At 42.5% G+C, this 20080-nt stretch overlaps 1 protein-coding gene across 9 annotated transcripts in view; it reads right to left on the bottom strand.

The window, feature by feature from the left end:
- Positions 1 to 20080, bottom strand: part of MITF (melanocyte inducing transcription factor) — a 163993-nt gene that overhangs the window by 12186 nt on the left and 131727 nt on the right. For 7 of the 9 annotated variants that reach the window (XM_077325151.1, XM_077325149.1, XM_077325150.1 and 4 more), the window contains 4 exons: positions 10967 to 11194; positions 6752 to 6838; positions 4122 to 4217; positions 1348 to 1465 (listed from right to left, as the gene is read on the bottom strand). In XM_077325151.1, coding sequence (XP_077181266.1) covers positions 1348 to 1465; positions 4122 to 4217; positions 6752 to 6838; positions 10967 to 11194 — 529 coding nt within the window. Of the gene's footprint in view, positions 1 to 1347; positions 1466 to 4121; positions 4218 to 6751; positions 6839 to 10966; positions 11195 to 12681; positions 12829 to 20080 lie in introns of those variants that run through there. The other 2 variants (XM_077325158.1, XM_077325156.1) reach the window with 2 other exon arrangements.

Raw genomic sequence — 20080 nt, 5'->3', positions numbered from 1 at the left:
TGCCGGGCTGCAGGCTGTAGTTTTAGTTGTGGCAGGTTGCCCCACCTCTTCCTGCGCCCACATGGGGAAGCATCTGGCCCGGTGCACCTCATCGGCCCCCGATTTGTGTTCCTGCATGGAAGCTGGGGCAGTGAAGTTCCCAGTGCATAAACGGCCTAGGTGAACTTTACGGAATTCTATCCCTGCTGAGCTTCCTCTACTACCCACTGTACAAAGACTGACGTGGGTAGCCATGTTAGTTTGAAGCAGCAGAACAAAGTGCGAATCCAATGGTACCTTGAAGACCAACAAAGTTTTATTCAAGGTATAAGCTTTCATGTACATGTGCACCTTGTCAGATATACCGATTGAGAATGTCCTCAGCCATTAAATGTAGGCAGATAAGATGGGAGGTTTTAATTGCCAGGAAGGACTATCTAGAGTCAAGATACATAAGAAACTGGGTGATAATAGCTGAGACTGGATTAAAGCAGTCATCAAGATCTGTGAATGGCTGTAAATAAGCATACAATTGTTGCATGTGTTTGTTAACTCTAGTATTTGTATGCGTAATTACAGCCATTCACAGATCTTGATAACTGCCTTAACCTAATCTCAGCTATTATCACTCAGTTTCTTATGCATCTTGACTTTAACTAGCCCTTCCTGGCTACTGAAAACTTCTACCTTCTCTCTACCTATATGTAAAAGTTGAGGATACTCTGTTTCATGCACATGAAAGCTTGTACCAGTCTTTCTCAACCAGGGCCCTGGAAGGGTTTCCGGAATGGATGCGAGTTAACTAATTTTTAATATATTTTTAAAATTTGTTAGACATTGATTGGGTGATATGACCCTATATGGTCATGTCAACTCACCCACCCATCCCAAAATGGCCAATGATAGACCTGGAGGGGGTGGGAAGTAGAGGGGCTCTTGGTGGGCAGGTATACAGCTCTGCTTCCCAACCATATTCTGCATGATCATGCTACTTCTGGGGTTTCTCAAAGCCTGAAGAATATTTCAGGGGTTTCTCAATGGTAAAAAAAAAATGAGAAAATTGAGAAAGGCTGGTTTATACTCTGAATAAAACTTTGTTGATCTTAAAGGTACTGGACTCAAACCTTGTTCCACCCTACATAGGTACTACACCTCAAATCTCCAGAAATTTACCAAGTCAAGCTGGCAACCATATTCTAAACATACACAAATATATTGTGCAGCATCCACATGCATCATTCTACAAGCACATATGGCCATTGTTTAAGACATATCAGGGTAAGTATGCAACGTGGAAGGGGAGTGTGTGGCTGTTTTCAAGCACAGTCTAGCACCTAAAAACAGTATTCTTTCAAATACTGTTCTTACCTGTAAGTTCCCTTTTTATATTAGGAAGGTTAGCAGGACAAGAATTGCTGATGTTCAGTCCTGGAGGAGGCATGCTTTGATTGCCATAGAGGTCTACTAGATTACCAGAGACAGGTAGCTGGGAAAATATAAAAGAGGAAATGAATTATTGCCTTCATTCCAACCAGAATTCCTTGGTACAGGAAGCCAAAGTACCAACCACTAACATATTTATATCACTTTAGTCTTGCAAATGCAGTTCTATCTAAAAGAACGTACATTATTCATAGATATGAGTTATAGGGAGTTGAGTAGCACACACACAAACACAAATACTTTCTTCATTAGGACCAATGTATTACATTATTATGTAATAATACATGTATTACATGTTTTACAATGGTTCATTAGGACCAAGTATTACAATGTTGTAAGTTTCTGAGGTCCTTAGACTTCATCATTAAATTGGCTATTTAAAGAGATAGCAAAATCAAATAGGAGAAAGGAGTGGACAATAGTGGAAAATCCCCATCTGGAGTACAGGATGTCCTATGGCGACCAGGCCTCCTAGTTCTGGTGATCAAAGATTTACTGCCTTAGCATAAAGAGGTTCACTTTAGTAATCTTCACAAACAGCCATTGCATTGGCCTCTTCCCCATAAATCTCTCTCAGCTCATTTTATACCTGATTCTTTACAAACATCCATCCATTCAGTCCATCTAATTTAAGAGTTTAGTGTGATTCTGCTTTCTTTATTTGGTCCTAAATTAATACACACTTGTTACTGTTGGATTATTTGGGCATAAGGAGCCTAGAACAAATGTGCATTTATTATATAAACCACCCAGGGCTTCAGGGGAGGGCAGTTTATAAATATAACAAATACATAAACAAATAATAAATAAATTGTTCCTGTTGCTGTTGTAGTTTTAGGATTTATATGAATTTTTGTAAAGGAAAAAATAGCCTGTGTTCCGATATCTTTGAATATATCATGAGCAAAATGATGCCTCTCATGGAAACAACCTTTCGCAATTCCCTGCAAATACTTGAGTACCAATTGGGCACAGCTATCACTGGAGCAAACAGAGCCTAAATTCTTGCAACAGAACAACAGAATCATTGTTTGCTCTAAAGAATTATTTATAGGCTGCAGGTCAATTACTTCGTCTGCTGGATTTTTTAAAATATACCTTTATTAGAAGCTTGAGATCTCAGTGCTGCAAATTTTAACAATGAGCATGAAAAAAATATTTTATAGAAATGCAGGCATTGCTCTTCCAAAGTTTCATTTAACTGATGTCCATGCAGCTGATGTCCATCTGGGTTTTATTTTTAAAGGTGATCGCAATAATGCCTCTTGGATGCTGATCTCAAGTAGATAAACTTACTGAGTCTTAGTATTATTCTGCAGCATTGTCCTATCTTCTCTAATGATCGTGCATGGGGCCAGTCTCCTCAACAGGGCATCATAACAAGGATAAAGTTAAGAGAAACTCTCTTAATTCCCTTTTTACCCAATTTCCCCCTTCAGTCCCACAGTCCCTGTTCTTGTCTATTTAGGAATCTGGAGTTTGTTTTGAATTGAATTAGAAACTTGAAGAAAAGAGGAGCAGGAAGGGGAGTTCTGCAAAGTTTCAGAATTTTGCATATGTTCAGAGGGAGGCAATGTCTTCTCAAACCTTCCGGTTCTCCTGCTAGAGTACCACCCTGTGGCTTGTGATATCACAAAACCTGCAAGGGCTGAAGTTACAAAGGGGCTTGGAGAGCACCACCATGTGATGTAACAGAAAATTACAAACATAAATCAAAGAGAAATTTCTTTTTAAAAAGAGAGTAAGAAAAACCAATTACTATATCTAAAAAAATTGAAAAAGTGAAATTCCTCCCCCCATAGCAATGCTAGCAAGGATACTAGGCCTGCATTTTTCAGAGGTGAGAAAGGAGGAAACTTGGCATTGCCCAGCAGTTACAAGAGGTACTCCACTACTTTTACTCCTGAAGTCATTGGGGAATACATTCTGTTCAGCAGCCCAAACATATTTAATATATTTCCCTCTGTGTCTCTAGAATCCAGGCTACCTTAATAATGAGGCAAGAAAAGTGTGTAGGGTGTCAGAAAGGCCAAGAGCATAGACACTCAGGAGGTGGTGAGCCCGGGGGGAGGGGAAAGAAATCGGCACTCTGAGTACCCACAGACCAATGACAAGAAGAAAATCAAATTATGTTAGACCAGAAACCTACAACCATTATATACAATCATTTATTTCTCTTAAGCTAAGTTTAATCAATATTTCTGCATGGGGAAAATTCTTCATGGTGGTAGAGCTACTGTGAGACAATAGCTGGGGTATCCCATTCTGGAGGCCTGGGTTCACATCCAAACTAAACCATGCAGCTTGACCCCTGGCTGTGAGCAGTCCCTGTCACTTGGTCTGCCTTGATCACCAGGTTGCTGGGAGGAGCCAATTATGGTGAGACCATGCGAGCCCCCCAAACTCCACAGATGAAGAGAGGGATGACACTGTAACCCACCAAACAAGAATGTATTTTGGAATGCTATACATACAGTTCATTGTATACTCTTTCAGGGAGTGGGAATGGAAGTGAAAGGATCACCCAGCAGGCTGCTGCTATGGTAATATTTATTTTAGAGACTCAACCAGTAAAACTTATCATTTTAAATAAATGCTGGTACCAGGGGTAGGGTATTCTGAAAATCAGATACTTAGTCAACAAGAAAACAAACCAGCTCCTTCCCATCCAAAAAACCCTCAGTGTAAAATGTATGCACCGTATTTGCCATTTGTAGAGCAGGATCCATTAAACCAAAGATTTCTTCATTGTAACTGGATTCCAAACTGATTATGTCATCAATTACATCATCCATCTGTAAAAGCAAGTAAAACATGGATGAAACAAATTAGATCAAACTGTGCTATTAGTCCTTTTCGGGTGTTACATTTGGGGTTATCCAACTGTGTGTACCAGGTCCATGACATCCTTGATAGGAGCAGTCACCATTTTGAATATTGCATCACATGCATTCAAAGCTGAAAATAAGTATGGTGCTCTTTTTAATTTGAATAGTATTCTTAGAACAGAAATACACCTCGTGCACTATTCAGACAAAATGGTGACGCAAAAGGACTACAGATACCAGGTGATCACGGTATGTATGGTTGAATACTCAGAAGAAGAAGAAGAAGAAGAAGAAGAAGAAGAAGAAGAGTTGGTTCTTATATGCCGCTTTTCCCTACCCGAAGGAGGCTCAAAGCGGCTTACAGTTGCCTTCCCATTCCTCTCCCCACAACAGACACCCTGTGGGGTGGGTGAGGCTGAGAGAGCCCTGATATCACTGCTCGGTCAGAACAGTTTTATCAGCGCCGTGGCGAGCCCAAGGTCACCCAGCTGGATGCATGTGGGGGAGCGCAGAATCGAACCTGGCATGCCAGATTAGAAGTCCGCACTCCTAACCACTACACCAAACTGGCTCTCAAACATAATGCATGAAAAAAAGACTATAAATCAACACACATGTAGAAAACACAATGTGCCCAGACCTTTAGCCATTCCCCTTGCAGTTTAGTGGCACTGAGTACCACATAACTCAGGGAGACAGATGCAGTAAGAGCAATGGCAACTACAGCATTAAGTTCTGCATCAAGAGTACGTGTATTGTTCTACACTGTGATGTGATAGAGAGTGCCCCTGTGCTAGGAATAAGTACAATCCATGTCTTTATCTCTCCCACACCAATGTCCACTCCCAAGCCCTCAGAGCTATGTGTATTAGTCCGCCCACACACCTAGTTCTTCAGTCTATTTGTTTCCCGCTCCTCCACATGCTGCCAGTTGGGTGGCCTTGAGCTCATCACAGTGCTAGAAGCTGTTCCCTCAGAGCAGTCTTTTCAGAGCTCTCTCAGCCTCACCACCCTCATGGGGTGTCTGTTGTAGGGAGAGGAAGGGAAGGTGATTGTACGCCGCTTTGAAACTCCTTCGGGCTGTGAAAAGTGGGGTATAAAAACCAACTCTTCTTCATCTAATAGAAGCATGGGAGGAATTCTACACCTTAACAGAGAATTAAAAGAACCTTCAGGGGTGTAGATGCCAGATATTAGTATCCAAGTTCTTCACATTTGAGGAGCAGAAACAGGGCACTGGAATCAGGCACTGCAATTCCCTGTGATAGGGAGACTGAAATAATGTGTATTCTCACCACAAATGCCCCAAGTTGGTATCTTCTTCTAGCTTATAGATTTAATCCAGGAACCTTGATCAGCAAGTCTATGAATAGGATGGACATTGCTAACCAAGAGTGATTAAATCCCTCTCAAAACTTCCACTTCCATGATTTAGGGGAGAAGGGCATGATAGTTAAGACTGCAACACAGATATACCCTCACTGGAAGCCCAAAGGCTTGAACGTTAGACCGTTTATGCACTGGAGGTTTCATGCTGGGCTGCAGGCTGGAGTTTTAGTCGTGGCAGGTTGCCCCACATCTTCCTGCACCCACATGGGGGAGCATTTGGCCTGGTGCACCTCATCCACCCCCGATCTGTGCTCCTGACAGGGGGGTGGGGCAGTGAAGTTCTCAGTGCATAAACGGTCTTACTGAAGACCGGGGAAGAGGCACTTTCCAATCAATGGGATTTAATCAGAGGGAAACACAGCCTGACATTTTTTGAGATCTGGCACTTTAGGTTGGTGCATGGCACTAACTTTATAAACATAGGAAAAACTGTTATCCACAACACATTAAAATGAAAGGATATAATCATTACAATGAAAGGACATAAACCTATTCAGATGTCTTTTGTTCAAGTTGGTCATAACTCAATCACCTGAATCCAGGAGCTTCACTTAAGAGAGCTCCAGCGTGCATGTGGAGCAGGAGATCCTATCTATTCAGTGTACATTCCCATCATACAATAGAAGAGATGTCTCCACTTCCAAATATTCAGTTCATATGCGGAAATGCTAGCAAATCTGCAGTTTGTGCATTTAAAGCATAGTCTAATACATTTGACAATTCCTACTTTCCTCAGACATCACAGTTTCTCTGTTTTTCACCTTGTTGCCTGTCATTTCACCAGCAATGTTTTCATGCCTATTTCCCATGCTCTCTGATAAGAAAGATGGCAGATTTTAAATCTCAATTGCAATGATAGAGTGCAGCTGTATGCCTTACACAGGTGTAACGCTGCCTAGGAATGCATTGTTGAATCCTAAACCTAAAACCCATACTCTTGAAGATCTGTGAACAGATTGTATAGACCTTAGAACCTAATGTCCTGAGAATATTCCAGAAAGTCCTGAGAATATTCCAGAAATACGCATGATATATATATATACACTTACAAATGAGATTCTGTATTATCTCTGGCTAAAATCAGGAAATTCTACTTTTACAAGAGGAATTACCTGCATGCACGATGCTCGAGAATGCGTATTCAGTGCCTGGCATTCCGTCTCTACCCTGTTGTTTTGCTCTTCAAATTTATAGAATCCCTGTCAAAACAAAAATTAAATTAAAAAAAGAAGAACTAGAGAAAGCAAGAGAAGTAGTTAAGAGGGCACACTTAGAATTAGCCATTGCCATGCACGCACTGAGCTAGCATAACTTTGACTTTCCAACCCAGGAAGATAATTAAATACACAATCAATCAATTCATTAAATATGTAATTAAACACAAAAAAGTGGCAGTGGGAACCATTTTACTGTTCATGGATGATGTCTACAGAATTCATTGCTGGATAACGAGGAACTCTGCATTACCACTGGTGATTTAGAGTAGTTTTACCATTAGTTTTTAAGCCTTACACTTTAATTTTAAAATGTTAAGCATCTTTTCCTTTATTCTGTTTTTAGAAAACGTTTGTATTTCTCTATTGCACTTTATATATTGCCAAATATCTCATCTGGCCGCAGTGTTGAATTAAATAAACTTAAATCATGGCTGGATGAAGCAAAATAAAATCCTGATCTTTTCCAGAATTTGTATCAGACTGAGCACATTTTATCAATTGTTGCAGGAGGCAAAGGGATTATTTTCTCTCCATTTTTGAAACGGGCTATGAATGCACACGGACACAAACACATTGCATATGAAGGACACAATTTTTTTGTGCTGCTCTCCTTTATAATTCAGGTGAACAGGGATTCTGTTTGGTCCCGATCAGTATTCATATGTGTTACAAACTATTCTGCAGGACAATAAATAACTAAGCTTTGCATCCGGTATGGTATTTTTTTAATGACATATGTTTGTGAGTACACCATACTTGACTCAAAGAATGTTTCAAATTTGGCAGGCCCTCTTCTTCAAGCCGTGGGTTCATGCTTCACCTATCTTTTATACAGCAGCAGTTTTCTAAGCCAAACGCAGTACAGTACTAACTAGCTATCAGTGGACTGATTTGCATAGTCCTTACATTGCCTAATGTTACTACCCAAACCATTGATTTCATGTTCTGCGCTCATCTTAAATCCATTTTGCTCAGTTTCTTATCATGCATACTGCTTTCTTATGTTCAAACAAGCCAAGGGTATACATCCTTAACACGCCCGCGGCGCCATGGGCGCCGCGGACTAAATAAAGCACTAAGCGCTTTGTGGGAGGAGTTGGCCTGGCCAATTACCGGCCGATTCCCGCCCTTCCGACAAGGAAGCAACTGTGAGGCGCAAAGCGCCTCTCACTGCATCAGGCTGACGGCCCAGGGAGCCCCCGGCAGTCAAATGGAGCGCGGCTGCCGGGGGCTCCCTGCCCGGCGGCCTGACGCGGCAAGAGGCGCAAAGCCTGACGCGGCGGGAGACACGAGGCCTCTCGCCGCGTCAGGCCGACGGCCAAGGGAGCCTCCGGCAGCCGTGCTCTGCCTGACTGCCGGGGGCTCCCTAACCTAGCGCACGCTGTATTAGTTGCAGCAGGCTTGATTACTAGTTGCTTTAATAGTAACAACCCCCCACCCCCAAACCCATCAACTAATTGTTGCTCAGTCTCACAATGTAACCAAAAATTCTACATAATGCACAAGGGCATAATTAAGTAACTGAGTTGTCTTTAGTACTGGCCATCAGCATAATAGATGGCGGCAACAGACTATTTAAAATGTATATATTTTTAATTCAAACCAATGGCTGTGGAAATGGGATTGCACACTAAAATGTAGTTTAAGCGTGCATGCCAGTCTCCAATTTTCTCTAACACAGAGAATGCCACTTTTTTTAACCACTTCTGGTCCAGAGTCAAGAATCACCGATGCTCTGAATGTTATGCCATCTATTAGTCTATGATGGCATAACGACACAGCAATAGGCACCTTGGACCCAAGTGGCTTCCATAGGCATTAAGCCACCTACATCCCAGACTGCAATCAAAACAATGCAGCAAACTATTGTACTGAGTTTCTGTGCACAACTGTGAGTACGATACTATATCACTTTCAAAGTATCCTGCTTTTAAACCAACAAACTTTAAACAAACTGTTAATGCATAAGTACTGGCACAAGAGAAAACACACATAGCAACAGATAAAGTTTTAACTATATGCTCAGGGGAGCTGAACTTTCTGGGAAGGATTCAAGTGGGCAGCTGTGTTGGTCTGAAGTAGCACCACAAAAATTGTCCACTGGCACCTTTAATATCAACAAAGATTTATTCAAGGCGTGAGCTTTTGTGTGCTTTTGTGAGATCTTGAGGTTTTTTGTGGATAGAGGCCATGAAAGAAACACATAGGGATTATTCAGCAATGGATTGAGAATGAACTGTCTAGTAATGTAACATCAGCTATGCAACCACATCTGGAATGCTATCTATAGTTCTGGTCTCTGAAAGAACAGCCTAGAACCAGAAAACAGTGCCAATAGAGGCAACTAATATGGCCAACAGACTAAAAAGCTTTTCCTATGAGTTTATAAGATTACTCATGGTTTGGAGCAGGGGGGAGAGAGAGAGAGAGAGAGAGAGAGAGAGAGAGAGAGAGAGAGATGGTGTTCATTTTTCCACTTCTCATAACTTTAAAACTCAAGATTATCCAATGAAGCTGATTGGCACTACATCAAAGACAATAAATGCACTTCTTCATGCCATGCTTAATTATCTCATGGATTTGCTGCCACATGAAGTGGTGATAGCCACAAGTTTATATGGTTTTGAAAGAGGATTAGACAAATCCATGGAAGATAAGTCTAACAGGCTCCGTCAGCCAAAAGAGCTAAATAAAACATCCAGGTTCAGAGGCAGTATACCTCTGAACAGTATTTGTTACAGGCCAACAAGGGAAGACCTGTTTCCTTCGTTATCATCTTCATCATCATCATCATCATTTTACCCAGTGCTATCAGTCAAGCCGTCTCACAGAGGTTACATAAAATAATGTCCCACAAATACATAATACCCTTAAAAAGGTAAAGGTATCCCCTGTGCAAGCACCGAGTCATGTCTGACCCTTGGGGTGATACCCTTAATCCCCCATTAAAACAATATCTGGGTGGCAAACTATCCCCTCCCTCTCAACCGACAATTTCCCCTCCCTATGCCTTAAGGGACAACTTATGGATGCCAACTCCATTGCAGTCTAGTGGGGCCCATCCAATTTCCCACGCCCTGACCTTACTCAAAGACCTAGCAGAAGAACTCCATCTTACAGGCCCTGCAGAATACAGAAAATTATTGCAGGGCCCTTAGCTCTTCTGGGAGCTCATTCTACCAGGTCGAGGCCAGGACAGAAAAAGCCCTGGCCCTGGTCGAGGCCACGCGAACTTCCTGGGGCCTGGGAACAATCGGTAAGTTGGAACCCGCAAAGCGTAACACTCTGCGGGGGGGGGGGGGCATAAGGCAGCAGGTGGTCTGTCAGATATGTGGGTCCCAGACTGCGTAAGGCCTTAAAGCTCAAAACCTTGAACCTGATCCTTGTCACACCTGGCAACTAGTGCAGCTGCCTCAGCACCGGCTGGATATGAGCCCTCCAAGATGTACCTGTGAGGACTCTAGTGGCTGCATTCTGTACCAGCTGCAATTTCTGGGTCAGCGATAAGGGTAGGCCAGCGTAGAGAGAATTACAGAAGTCAATTCTGGAGGTCAATTCATGCCCTCCTTGGGAGCATCCCTGAGACATATGTTTGGTCACAGTTGAAAAGAAGATGTTAGTATTGCCCAACTGACTGGTGATCTATGTCCAGCAGGACTATTCTTTAGAGTCCACATTATGCTTCTCAGTATGGCAACTGCAAAACGCCGCATTGTGGTGAGAAAATCAATGCTACATAACTCTACACTGAGTCATAATAATATTAGCCTGGGAAGTCACAGTAAAGAAACAAGAAGGGCTTTGTACTCTAAAACATCAGTAGCCTACTCCCCCACATAGCACAGTCCTAAAAAAAGGACTAAATAATCTTACTAAAAGTGTGTACAGATGTCAAAAAACCCAACATTGCAATCTTATATTAACACAGATGGTTTCCCTCATTCATTAATTTAACACCCCCATCCTCCCCAATCTATATAATAAGCTATAAGTTTGTAAATGCAAGAGTCAATGCCATGAATGAACCTGACTGGAGACCTATTTGCACATTTGGACAATGACATGGTGCTATGGCCAACACACAACACAGAACATCCCCTTCAATCTTACCTCTTTTTCACAGTTGGAGTTAAGAGTAAGCATGGCCATGGGGCTATTTGGTGCACTGCTTCCTGTGCCTGGCGGCATAACATGATCCCCAGGCTGGTTTGGGCATGGTAAACTCAGAGCCTGGTTGGCGTGCTTGTTAGCCAACGTGGTAGAGAGGTACTGCTTGACTTGTTGGCGTTGGGCTTGTTGGATGTGGTACTTGGTAGGGTTTTCCAGGTGAGTCTGCACCTGCAAGACATAAAATAGCCACAAGCTATTAGGCTTCCTTCATTCCATACTTTTTGGGGCATATGATTCAGTCAAATGAATGCAACTGGTCAAGTTTGCCATTCTGAAAGTTCAGACAAAAGGTAACAGGCTTTTCGAAAAGCAGCAGTACTTATATTCTGAATGTTACAAATGATTTTTTAAAACAGGACATAAATTATGAAATGATGTATGTATTCGATTTATATACCATTCATTCCTACAAGCGGGGTTGGAGTGGTTTACAATAAATACAGATGAAATAAATACCTCTCCCCCCTTCAACGCCTAGATACCCTCTGCTGTGTTAATTGGATTGGGAGGATCTAAAATGGAGGGGGCAAAGAGAAGGAGGGAGGCCCATATCATTACCAGACAGCTATGACTTGAGCCATAAACCTGGAGGAAGCAAGCTGTTTTACATGCCCTGTGGAATTTTGGTAGCTCCATCAGAGACCAGATTCTGACTGGCAACTCACTTCACTACATCAAAGTCAGGGCCGAAAAAGCCCTGGCTCTGGTAAAGGTCAGAAGAATGGCCTTTGAAACTGGAAGTACCAACAAGTTGGTTTTCACAGAATGCAACGCTCTCTGGGGAGCGATTTTGGAGAGGCAATTCCTCATGTACACAGAGCCTAGATTGCATAGGGCCTTGAAGGTCAAGATGCCTGCCACACCACACTCATGACCTGTGCTTCCAGAGATAAGGAGGCATGAAAGGTCACCCCCAAACTCTTGATGGTACACAAGGTTGTTAATTGCACTCCGTCAAGTCAGGGGAGATATACTTCCTCTGCTGGCCTTCCCCCCCCCCCCCCCAGCCACAGGACCTCCGTCTTTTAGGGGCTAAGTTTCAGGAGGCTCTGTCAGAGCCATCCTGCTACAGCCGCCACACATCTGGCCAAAGAATCTGAAGAATTATGAAAATTCATAGCCAAAAGCTTAATGAAGAAACGATTTCCTCATTAAAAAGAAAAAGCTTGCAGAAAACGAAAAAGATTATGGATGCAAGAAATATTTAAGATTATTAACCAATTTCATGATGATCTAAAACCAAAAATACAAGTCTAAGAAATCCTAAAATGTATACCATCACATCCAGCACTTAATAATATATTGGTGCTTAGCCGCTACAAGTTCACCTATGAAACGGGATCGGTTTCATTTACCCCAATAGCTTTGCCTTCACACGTATAAGAAAGCGCAGCAGTAACTTACAACAGATTGTTCCATTCTTTAATAACTAAACTACACTTAAGTAGCTTCTTTTTTATTAGGTGCTGCTAAGGAAGAAAGACTATGTCTTAGCAAAAACTATACATAGTTCTCCAGGCATAGCCCTACTAAACTAGGGGTTTGCGGGATTTGTAATGATGCACAATATCACAGCCGTACAATACAAAGAACAATTTTTAAAAAATGAAATAGAAATCCTGCACTACGTGGGAAGTGAGGGCAAGAGGACTCACCTGGTAATGATTATATTCAAGCATTTCCAGCATGGCATTTATATATTCCAAGTAATGGCAGAGAATCACTTTGGCAGCTGTTTATCCTCTGCTGTTCCAGTTCAAAGGCTCATGCATAGAAGCACCATAAACAAGCTATCCCCAAAATGGCACAAGAAACCTGGGTATAACGGCCCTGGTTTCTAATACGCTAAACTAATTAGTTATGGATGCAGAGAAACTAACAGAAGGCGCTTTTTGGGGGAAGCAATGCAACTTTAGCCTGAAAATTTGGGTATTAATTTTTTTTTTCCACGGCTTTGACGTCATGCTTTTTCTTCATAAACATAAAAGGGCTTTTGAAAGTGATGGGTTATCAAAGTCAGATTGATGGTTTGCTTAAGGCCAATTCACTATTCAGCTTTCGTTCCAGTCGTACGAGCAGACAATGGGATTTTTCTTCATCGGTACGATTGCTCGCTTTATGTCGACCGCTCATGTAACGTTGCAGGAACAAAAATGAGAAGCAAGTTTGTTCACCATACACGCTCCCTCCTGGAGAATGCCACAACCTCCTGATAAGATGGGGCTGCTCCTTTCTGAACTTCAGGATCCTCACAATGGCTTGTTGTGTTCAAAACATGGCCGAGCACTGGAAGCTGCACAGAACAGTAATTGTTTGCTACGTAAACAGTTTCACCTTACAATTAAGGAAGACTGGGCCATTTGCCATAGCTATCGTTTGCCTTTGGCCCTATATAGATTTTGTCCTACCCAAATAAAGGAGGCCCAACATGTGAGATGGAATTTCTATTATTGTAACACGGTTCTCAGAAGGTTTGGACACTAGTCCATGAATCATCTCTCCATTGACCAAACCTCAATGAGGCCAGCTCTGGTTTGGGGGAGCTTGGTCTGTTTAGCCTGGAGAGGAGACGACTGAGAGGGGATTTGGTAACCATCTTCAAGTATTTAAAAGGCTGCCATATTGAGGGTGGAGCAGAGTTGTTCTCTCTTGCCCCCGAGGTAAGGACCAGAACCAATGGGATGAAATTAATTCAAAAGAAATTCCATCTCAACATCCGGAAGAAATTCCTGACAGTTAGAGCAGTTTCTCATTGGAACACGCTTCCTCAGGAGGTGGTGGGTTCTCCATCTTTGGAAATTTTTAAACAGAGGCTGGATAGCCATCTGACAGAGAGGCTGATTCTGTGAAGGCTTAAAGGGGTGACAGGTCACAGTGGAGGAGCTATAGGGTTGTGAGTGTCCTGCATAGTGCAGGGGATTGGACTACATGACCCAGGAGGTACCTTCTAACTCTATTATTCTATTATTCTATGAGACATTTCTGGAGATTGGGGGAGGGGCAAAGCTTGGGGAGGGTGGGCTTTGTGTAGAGGAGAGACCACAGCAAGGAGTCTCTAATATGGAGACCTTGGCCTAGTCAGCACACAATAGATAATGCACTTTCAATTAACTTTTGAAGTAGATTTTTTCTTGTTCCGCACAGGAAAATCCAGCTGCCAAAGCACATTGAAAGTATCCTGTGTATGCAGACTAGGCCCTGGATTAGATTTCCCATTCCTCAACATGCAGCCAACTGGGTGACCTAGAGCCAGTCACAGTTCTCAGCTAGGGCTGTTCTCAGACCCACCTACCTCGCAGGGTGTCTGTTGCAGGGAAGGGAAAGGAAGGTGATTTTAAGTTGTTCTGAGACCCCTTCATACAGTGAAAAGCAGGGTATAAAAATTTTTCTTCCAAATCTCCAGTCCTAGCCATGAGTTAACAACTAAACTAAATCTTATTTGTCTTGGTGTAGTGGTTAGTACTGTGAGCTTCTAATCTGGCGAGCCGGGTTCGATTCTGCGCTTCTCCACATGCAGCCAGCTGGGTGACCTTGGGCTCACCACAGCACTGATAAAGCTGTTCTGACCGAGGAGTGATATCAGTGTTCTCTCAGCCTCACCTCCCTCACAGGGTGTCTATTGTGGGGAGAGGAAAGGGAAGGCGACTGTAAGCCGCTTTGAGGAGACTCCTCCTCCTCCTCCCGCTCCCCCTCCATCTGAGATCTAATGAGATCAGTCGAGCCTGGGCTATCCAGGTCAGGGCTAATGGGGGTAAAGTAGCTGCAAATTTATGATGACATGACCAACTTTGCATCAATGAGATAATTGTCCCTCCTGTAGTATAGTTGTCCCACTTTTTAAAAAAATATTACCCATAGACTGAACCTGGGACGATATGCATGCAAAGCAGATACTCTGCCAGTCAGCCATGGCCCCTCCCGAACTAGGGCCAACCCTGCTTAGCTCTCAAACTCCAACAAGTGTGGGAGGAACTGGGCCATTTGGACTGCTTTAATGAGAAAGGTATATAAATAGCATAAAGAACTAAAGAAGCCAGCCAAAAAAAAAATTATGATCCAAATTAAAGCAAAAACTCTGAAAAAAACAAGAGGTTTTTGTTTTGGTTTGAACCTGGAAGATAAAACTAAAAAAAAAGGCTATGTGCCTGGTGAACAGATATAGAGAAGGAATTCCACATACAAGAACTCTGAAGCAAGGAGCTCTAATTTTGATGACTACACCCCTGAAAGTGGCCCATGCAGGAAAGGCCCCCTGATGAAAATCTGAGCTGGTAGAAATCTCTTATGGGAGTAATACTGTCCTGCAAGTAGATCAGCCCTTTGAACTGGGCTCATAATAGCCAGCACTTTGAACTGGGCTTGAAGTCAATAGGTAACCAGCGTGGATCTTTCCGTACTGGCAAAATACACTCTTGGCAAAAATGAGACAGCAACTGTTGGTGTATTCTGCACTAGCTAAAGCAGTCTTCAGAACAGCATCACATAAACTTCATTGTAGTAGTTCAACTTGGCCGTGATCAGAGCATGGATAATGGAGGGCAGATTATATCAGTCACGGAATGTTGCCTTAAGTGGATTCAAAACTGAGCAAAGGCATGGCATGACGCAGAGCAGACCTGCAGCTCCACCTGTAAACATGGATTTAAGTTACAGACTTGTTCATTCAGGGGGAGTCCATCTTGTCCTGAACTGGATGCTAAACAACAGTGTAATTAATCAGACACAAAAGAAAAATGCAACACTGTGTTAGGCAAAATCCAAATTTATTTCATTAGGAGTTGTAACAAGAACATAGCGACCACACCATTATCCTTATCCATGGGTTCTCTTAATATTTGGGAAACTGGCCTAGGGTGGAGCGTGTCCGGCCCACAGCGAGTGTCCAGACTCAAATCCAGCCCAATCAGGGCTGCCCTCCGTGGCCGTCTGCTCGCCGCTCAGCCACCCTGCCTGCGGATGCACTTGACTCCCGGGGCCACCGTTTGTACTACGCTCCACCCAGGCAGCAAAGCACAGCAGCTGGCAGCGGCAGCAAGGAGGGGCCCCGTGTAGCAGCACTGCCAAGGAGGCACCCGTGACACCAGGGACGAGCCGCCTGCAGCAGCGAGTGCTGCCACGCACCCCCACCAGCTATGAGGAGAGGGCAGTACTGAGCCACCTAGCACAGCCATGAGGTACTGCCACCACCTGACGGTTGCCGCCGCCACCACCACTGCACAGCAGCTATCAGGAGCCACCGCCCACGTTCAGCCCTGCGAGGGGCTGCTGTCACCCCCAACAATGAGGATGCGGAAGACCCGCCAGCTCCAAGGCCAATGCACCCCTGCCCTACCACCACTGTGGGATGCACGAGGGGCCAGGAGGCCTCTCTGTGCCTGCGAAGGCCTGCCTCTCTCCCCCCCTTTCTCACGCAAGTGCCTGCTGCATTTTAGCCTGCAGCAGGCTTTAAGACTAGTATATTTATAAAGAAAAGATGTTAAAGCTGTCCCCAAACTGTACATAACATGATTTCAAATGGACAATTGTCTTCTCACTGCTTCTATCGCATAACACTTGGGTGCTGACATTATTGATAAAGCATGGCATCCAAAATGTAAAAGTTCAAAGACAGACTTCTAGATAAAAGCTGTTTCAATAGTCTTCAGTTTGCCAAATTTCTTCTTCTTCAAAGTATTTCAAACTTTGTTATCAACCATAAATCTAACAACATGGGCACAAAGCTGTGAACAATTGGCACTATACTGATGAAATTATTTTTACCTTGGAGGGATTCAAGCCTTGAACTGTATAACAGGAATAATCCTTCTTATCTTATCTGAACTGAATGCCACCGTAATTCCCAATATCCAGCAGCATCTCAGTCTCATTTGGAGTAAGCTGCAATTAACAAGTCCTCATTTTACTTATTAACACATACAGATAAGGTTTGGAGCATACAGTGACTATCATGACTTAGTCAAAAAGGAAAATTCGGAGTTGGGTTTCATAACTATGCCAATGACAGCTTCCTCCAGAATCCTTGCAAACCTTTCCCAGTCTACATGTTAAACCAGGAAAAGCCATATTAATATGATAAACTGATAGGCTTTTGCACTAAAATTCATGCCTCGTATATTCATATCTGGGGTCTTTGCAAAGCACTTTGACAAAAGTACATTAAACATAAGGGGAAGTGCCCCCTTTTTAAAAAACATAAATGAGTAAGGATACTAGCATGCCATTCAAGCCCTGGAGCTTGAATCGTCTTAGTAAGGACCTTTGTGTTGAAATAATTCTTTGCACCTCTTTAATGTTAAAAAACTTTTCTGGCATTGGAAACAGTGCCTTATTTATAACTAAGCCCTGTGTCTTCAAACCAACATGTGACGCCCTGCCTATACATTGTACAAAAAAATTGGATGACCCCATTTAAGAAAATGAAGATAAAGTTTATATATATAACAGAGGAGTTTTAAAATGGAGAAAAGAATCTTGCCATTAAGGCCTGATCAAGTTGAAGTCAGTCACTGAGTGGCCGCACGCATCAGCAGAAGAACATACCAGACATCAAGTGAGACAGTTGTTTTTCAAAGAGGAGGAAGTTTATAAAAATGAACTTTTGTTCCTAGAGTATTGCCCTAGGAACTTGGGGTTTATAATTATAATCAAAATCAAATACTTTTTTAGCCTTTGCTTTCTTTTCAATAGAACTTTTGTTTCCGAATGTCATGGGATATCAAGGAAAAGGTTAAAAAACTATCGTTTTTAACAATGAATGATGCCAAACAACAAGCCACACCAACAGGAAAGTGCTCCAAGAAATAGCCTTTAAGGTTATTTCTCTTGAAAAACAGTTCATCATCAGGAAGATAGAAAAGTTTGTCCGGAAACAGGAAACCAGGTTTGAGCCGCATTAAAGCACATATTCATGCCATTCCTACAGATGTCTAATAGATTTAAGTCCCATTTTCTCCATTGGAATTACTTCTAAATAAATGTATAAGGGACGGCAGTCTTGTTTTGCAAAAGTGTGAATAAAAGAAGTGATCAAGGGAGAAATGGTTCCGCCAAGGGTGACAGGGCCCGTAGAATTTTATTTCCTAATCCACATGCATGAACACAAGGAACATACAACATTAGGAGTTTCTCTTTCATCACCATCTTAGTGGGGCATAATAGGTGCATATGGGGAGAAGCTTGTTTAAAATTAGCAAAATGGGAAGAGGAAATTATGTGATGTCATATCCCTGCAGCAGCTGGAATAAATTATCTGACTTCAATTGAAACATGGGCACAAAATATTTGTAAATTTACCTACTAATAACATCAATCAGAGAGCCAGTTTGGTGTAGTGGTTAGGAGTGTGGACTTCTAATCTTGCAAGCCAGGTTCGATTCTGTGCTCCCCCACATGCAACCAGCTGGGTGACCTTGGGCTCGCCACAGCACTGATAAAACTGCTCTGACCGAGCAGTAATATCAGGGCTCTTTCAGCTTCACCCACCTCACAGGGTGTCTGTTGTGGGAAGAGGAATGGGAAGGCGACTGTAAGTCGCTTTGAGCCTCCTTTGGGTAGAGAAAAGCAGCATATAAGAACCAACTCTTCTTCTTCTTCAATCAATTTAAAGCAACCTTTCTCAACATTTTTTTTTTGTAACCCCTGAAACATTCTTCAGGCTTGAAGAAACCCCAGAAGTGGCATGATCATGTAGAATTTGGTTGGGAAGTACACATCCACCTGGGGACCCTCCCCTTCCCACCTCCTCCAGACCCAACTTGGGCCATTAACAAATAATATATTACAAATGAATTAACTCTCACCCATTTGGGAAACCCTTCCAGGATCTTCAAGAAACCCAGGGGTTCACAAAACCCTGCTTGAGAAAGTCTCATTTAAGGAATGCATGCAGACGGTATCAGGTTCTGTCCATGGTATCTTTAGTTAAAAGAATCTAGTAGTAGGTGGTGTGGAGAAGACATCTGAGATTATGGAGAACACCTACTTGGCAGAATACCCTGAAGGATCAATGTTCTGACTCTGTGTTAGTGTAATAAACAGTAATCCCATCAGCCATCTAGAAACACCCAATTTTAATGCTAAAGTTTCCCACCATTTTGAAAAGAAGGAACATTTCAGTACTGTCCTATAGAGCTTTCCCTTTTCACTTGTTTTCCTAAAACAATTGTGGATGACAGATTCCAGGTGGGACCTGGAGATCCCCCAGAATTGCAGCTCGGCTCCATACTACAGAGGTCAGTTCCAGATGCTTTGGACGGTGGACTCTATTGCATTATACCCCCTTGAAGACTAGGCTTCACCCAACAATCTTCAATAGTTCCCTGACCTGGAGCCAGCAACCCTCCTCTCTCTATTCCCCACTGGCAACCATTAAAACAATGCTGCTCCAAGCAAGCCAAGGACAAAGCTTTTTTTTTTTTTTTCTAGCTCACACCCCAAAATACTCCTTAATACAACTCTCATGATCTGAAAGGATCTGCAGAAGCTGTATAAGAACATGCAATAAATAACTAAAGATGACCATATTTTGCATAGTCATGCAGGATGGCCAGCATAAATGCTACATTAAGATAAAATAATGTACCATTTAGGATCACATAGATGATTGTGGCTGAAACATTTCATGTGAATTTAAATAACGATGAGGAACATATTCAAAAGCCATCATTATTGCTCTCTCTCTCTCTCTCTCTCTCTTTTTTTTTTTGCTGGCAGTGGTCATAACACAAAAGACCACTTGTTTTTTAAAAGTATGTCCATGTCTTCACGGTACATGCTTTTGCAATGAACGTTAAGTGCCACAGGAACAATTTGAGAAAGAATGGGAGATTTTGTTAATTCAAAACAGTTTTGCGCCACTTAAATGCCTTTGGCTATTAGACGTCACAGTGAATAATAAAAATAAAGCAAGGCAGAATCTATACTTCGTCGCCTACAGCTTGTAATAGCTTTTATGTCAACATCGATATGGAGAAGATTGAATAAGCAGCAACACAAAAAACAGTTTAACGGATTTCTTTTTTCATGCTATTAACATAATCATTAGAGATTGTCTTT

Source organism: Paroedura picta, chromosome 3, assembly GCF_049243985.1.
Source record: "Paroedura picta isolate Pp20150507F chromosome 3, Ppicta_v3.0, whole genome shotgun sequence".
NCBI classification, from domain to species: domain Eukaryota; kingdom Metazoa; phylum Chordata; class Lepidosauria; order Squamata; family Gekkonidae; genus Paroedura; species Paroedura picta.
The sequence above is the reverse complement of the archived record's forward strand: the minus strand, read 5'-3'. Positions and strand labels throughout refer to the sequence as shown.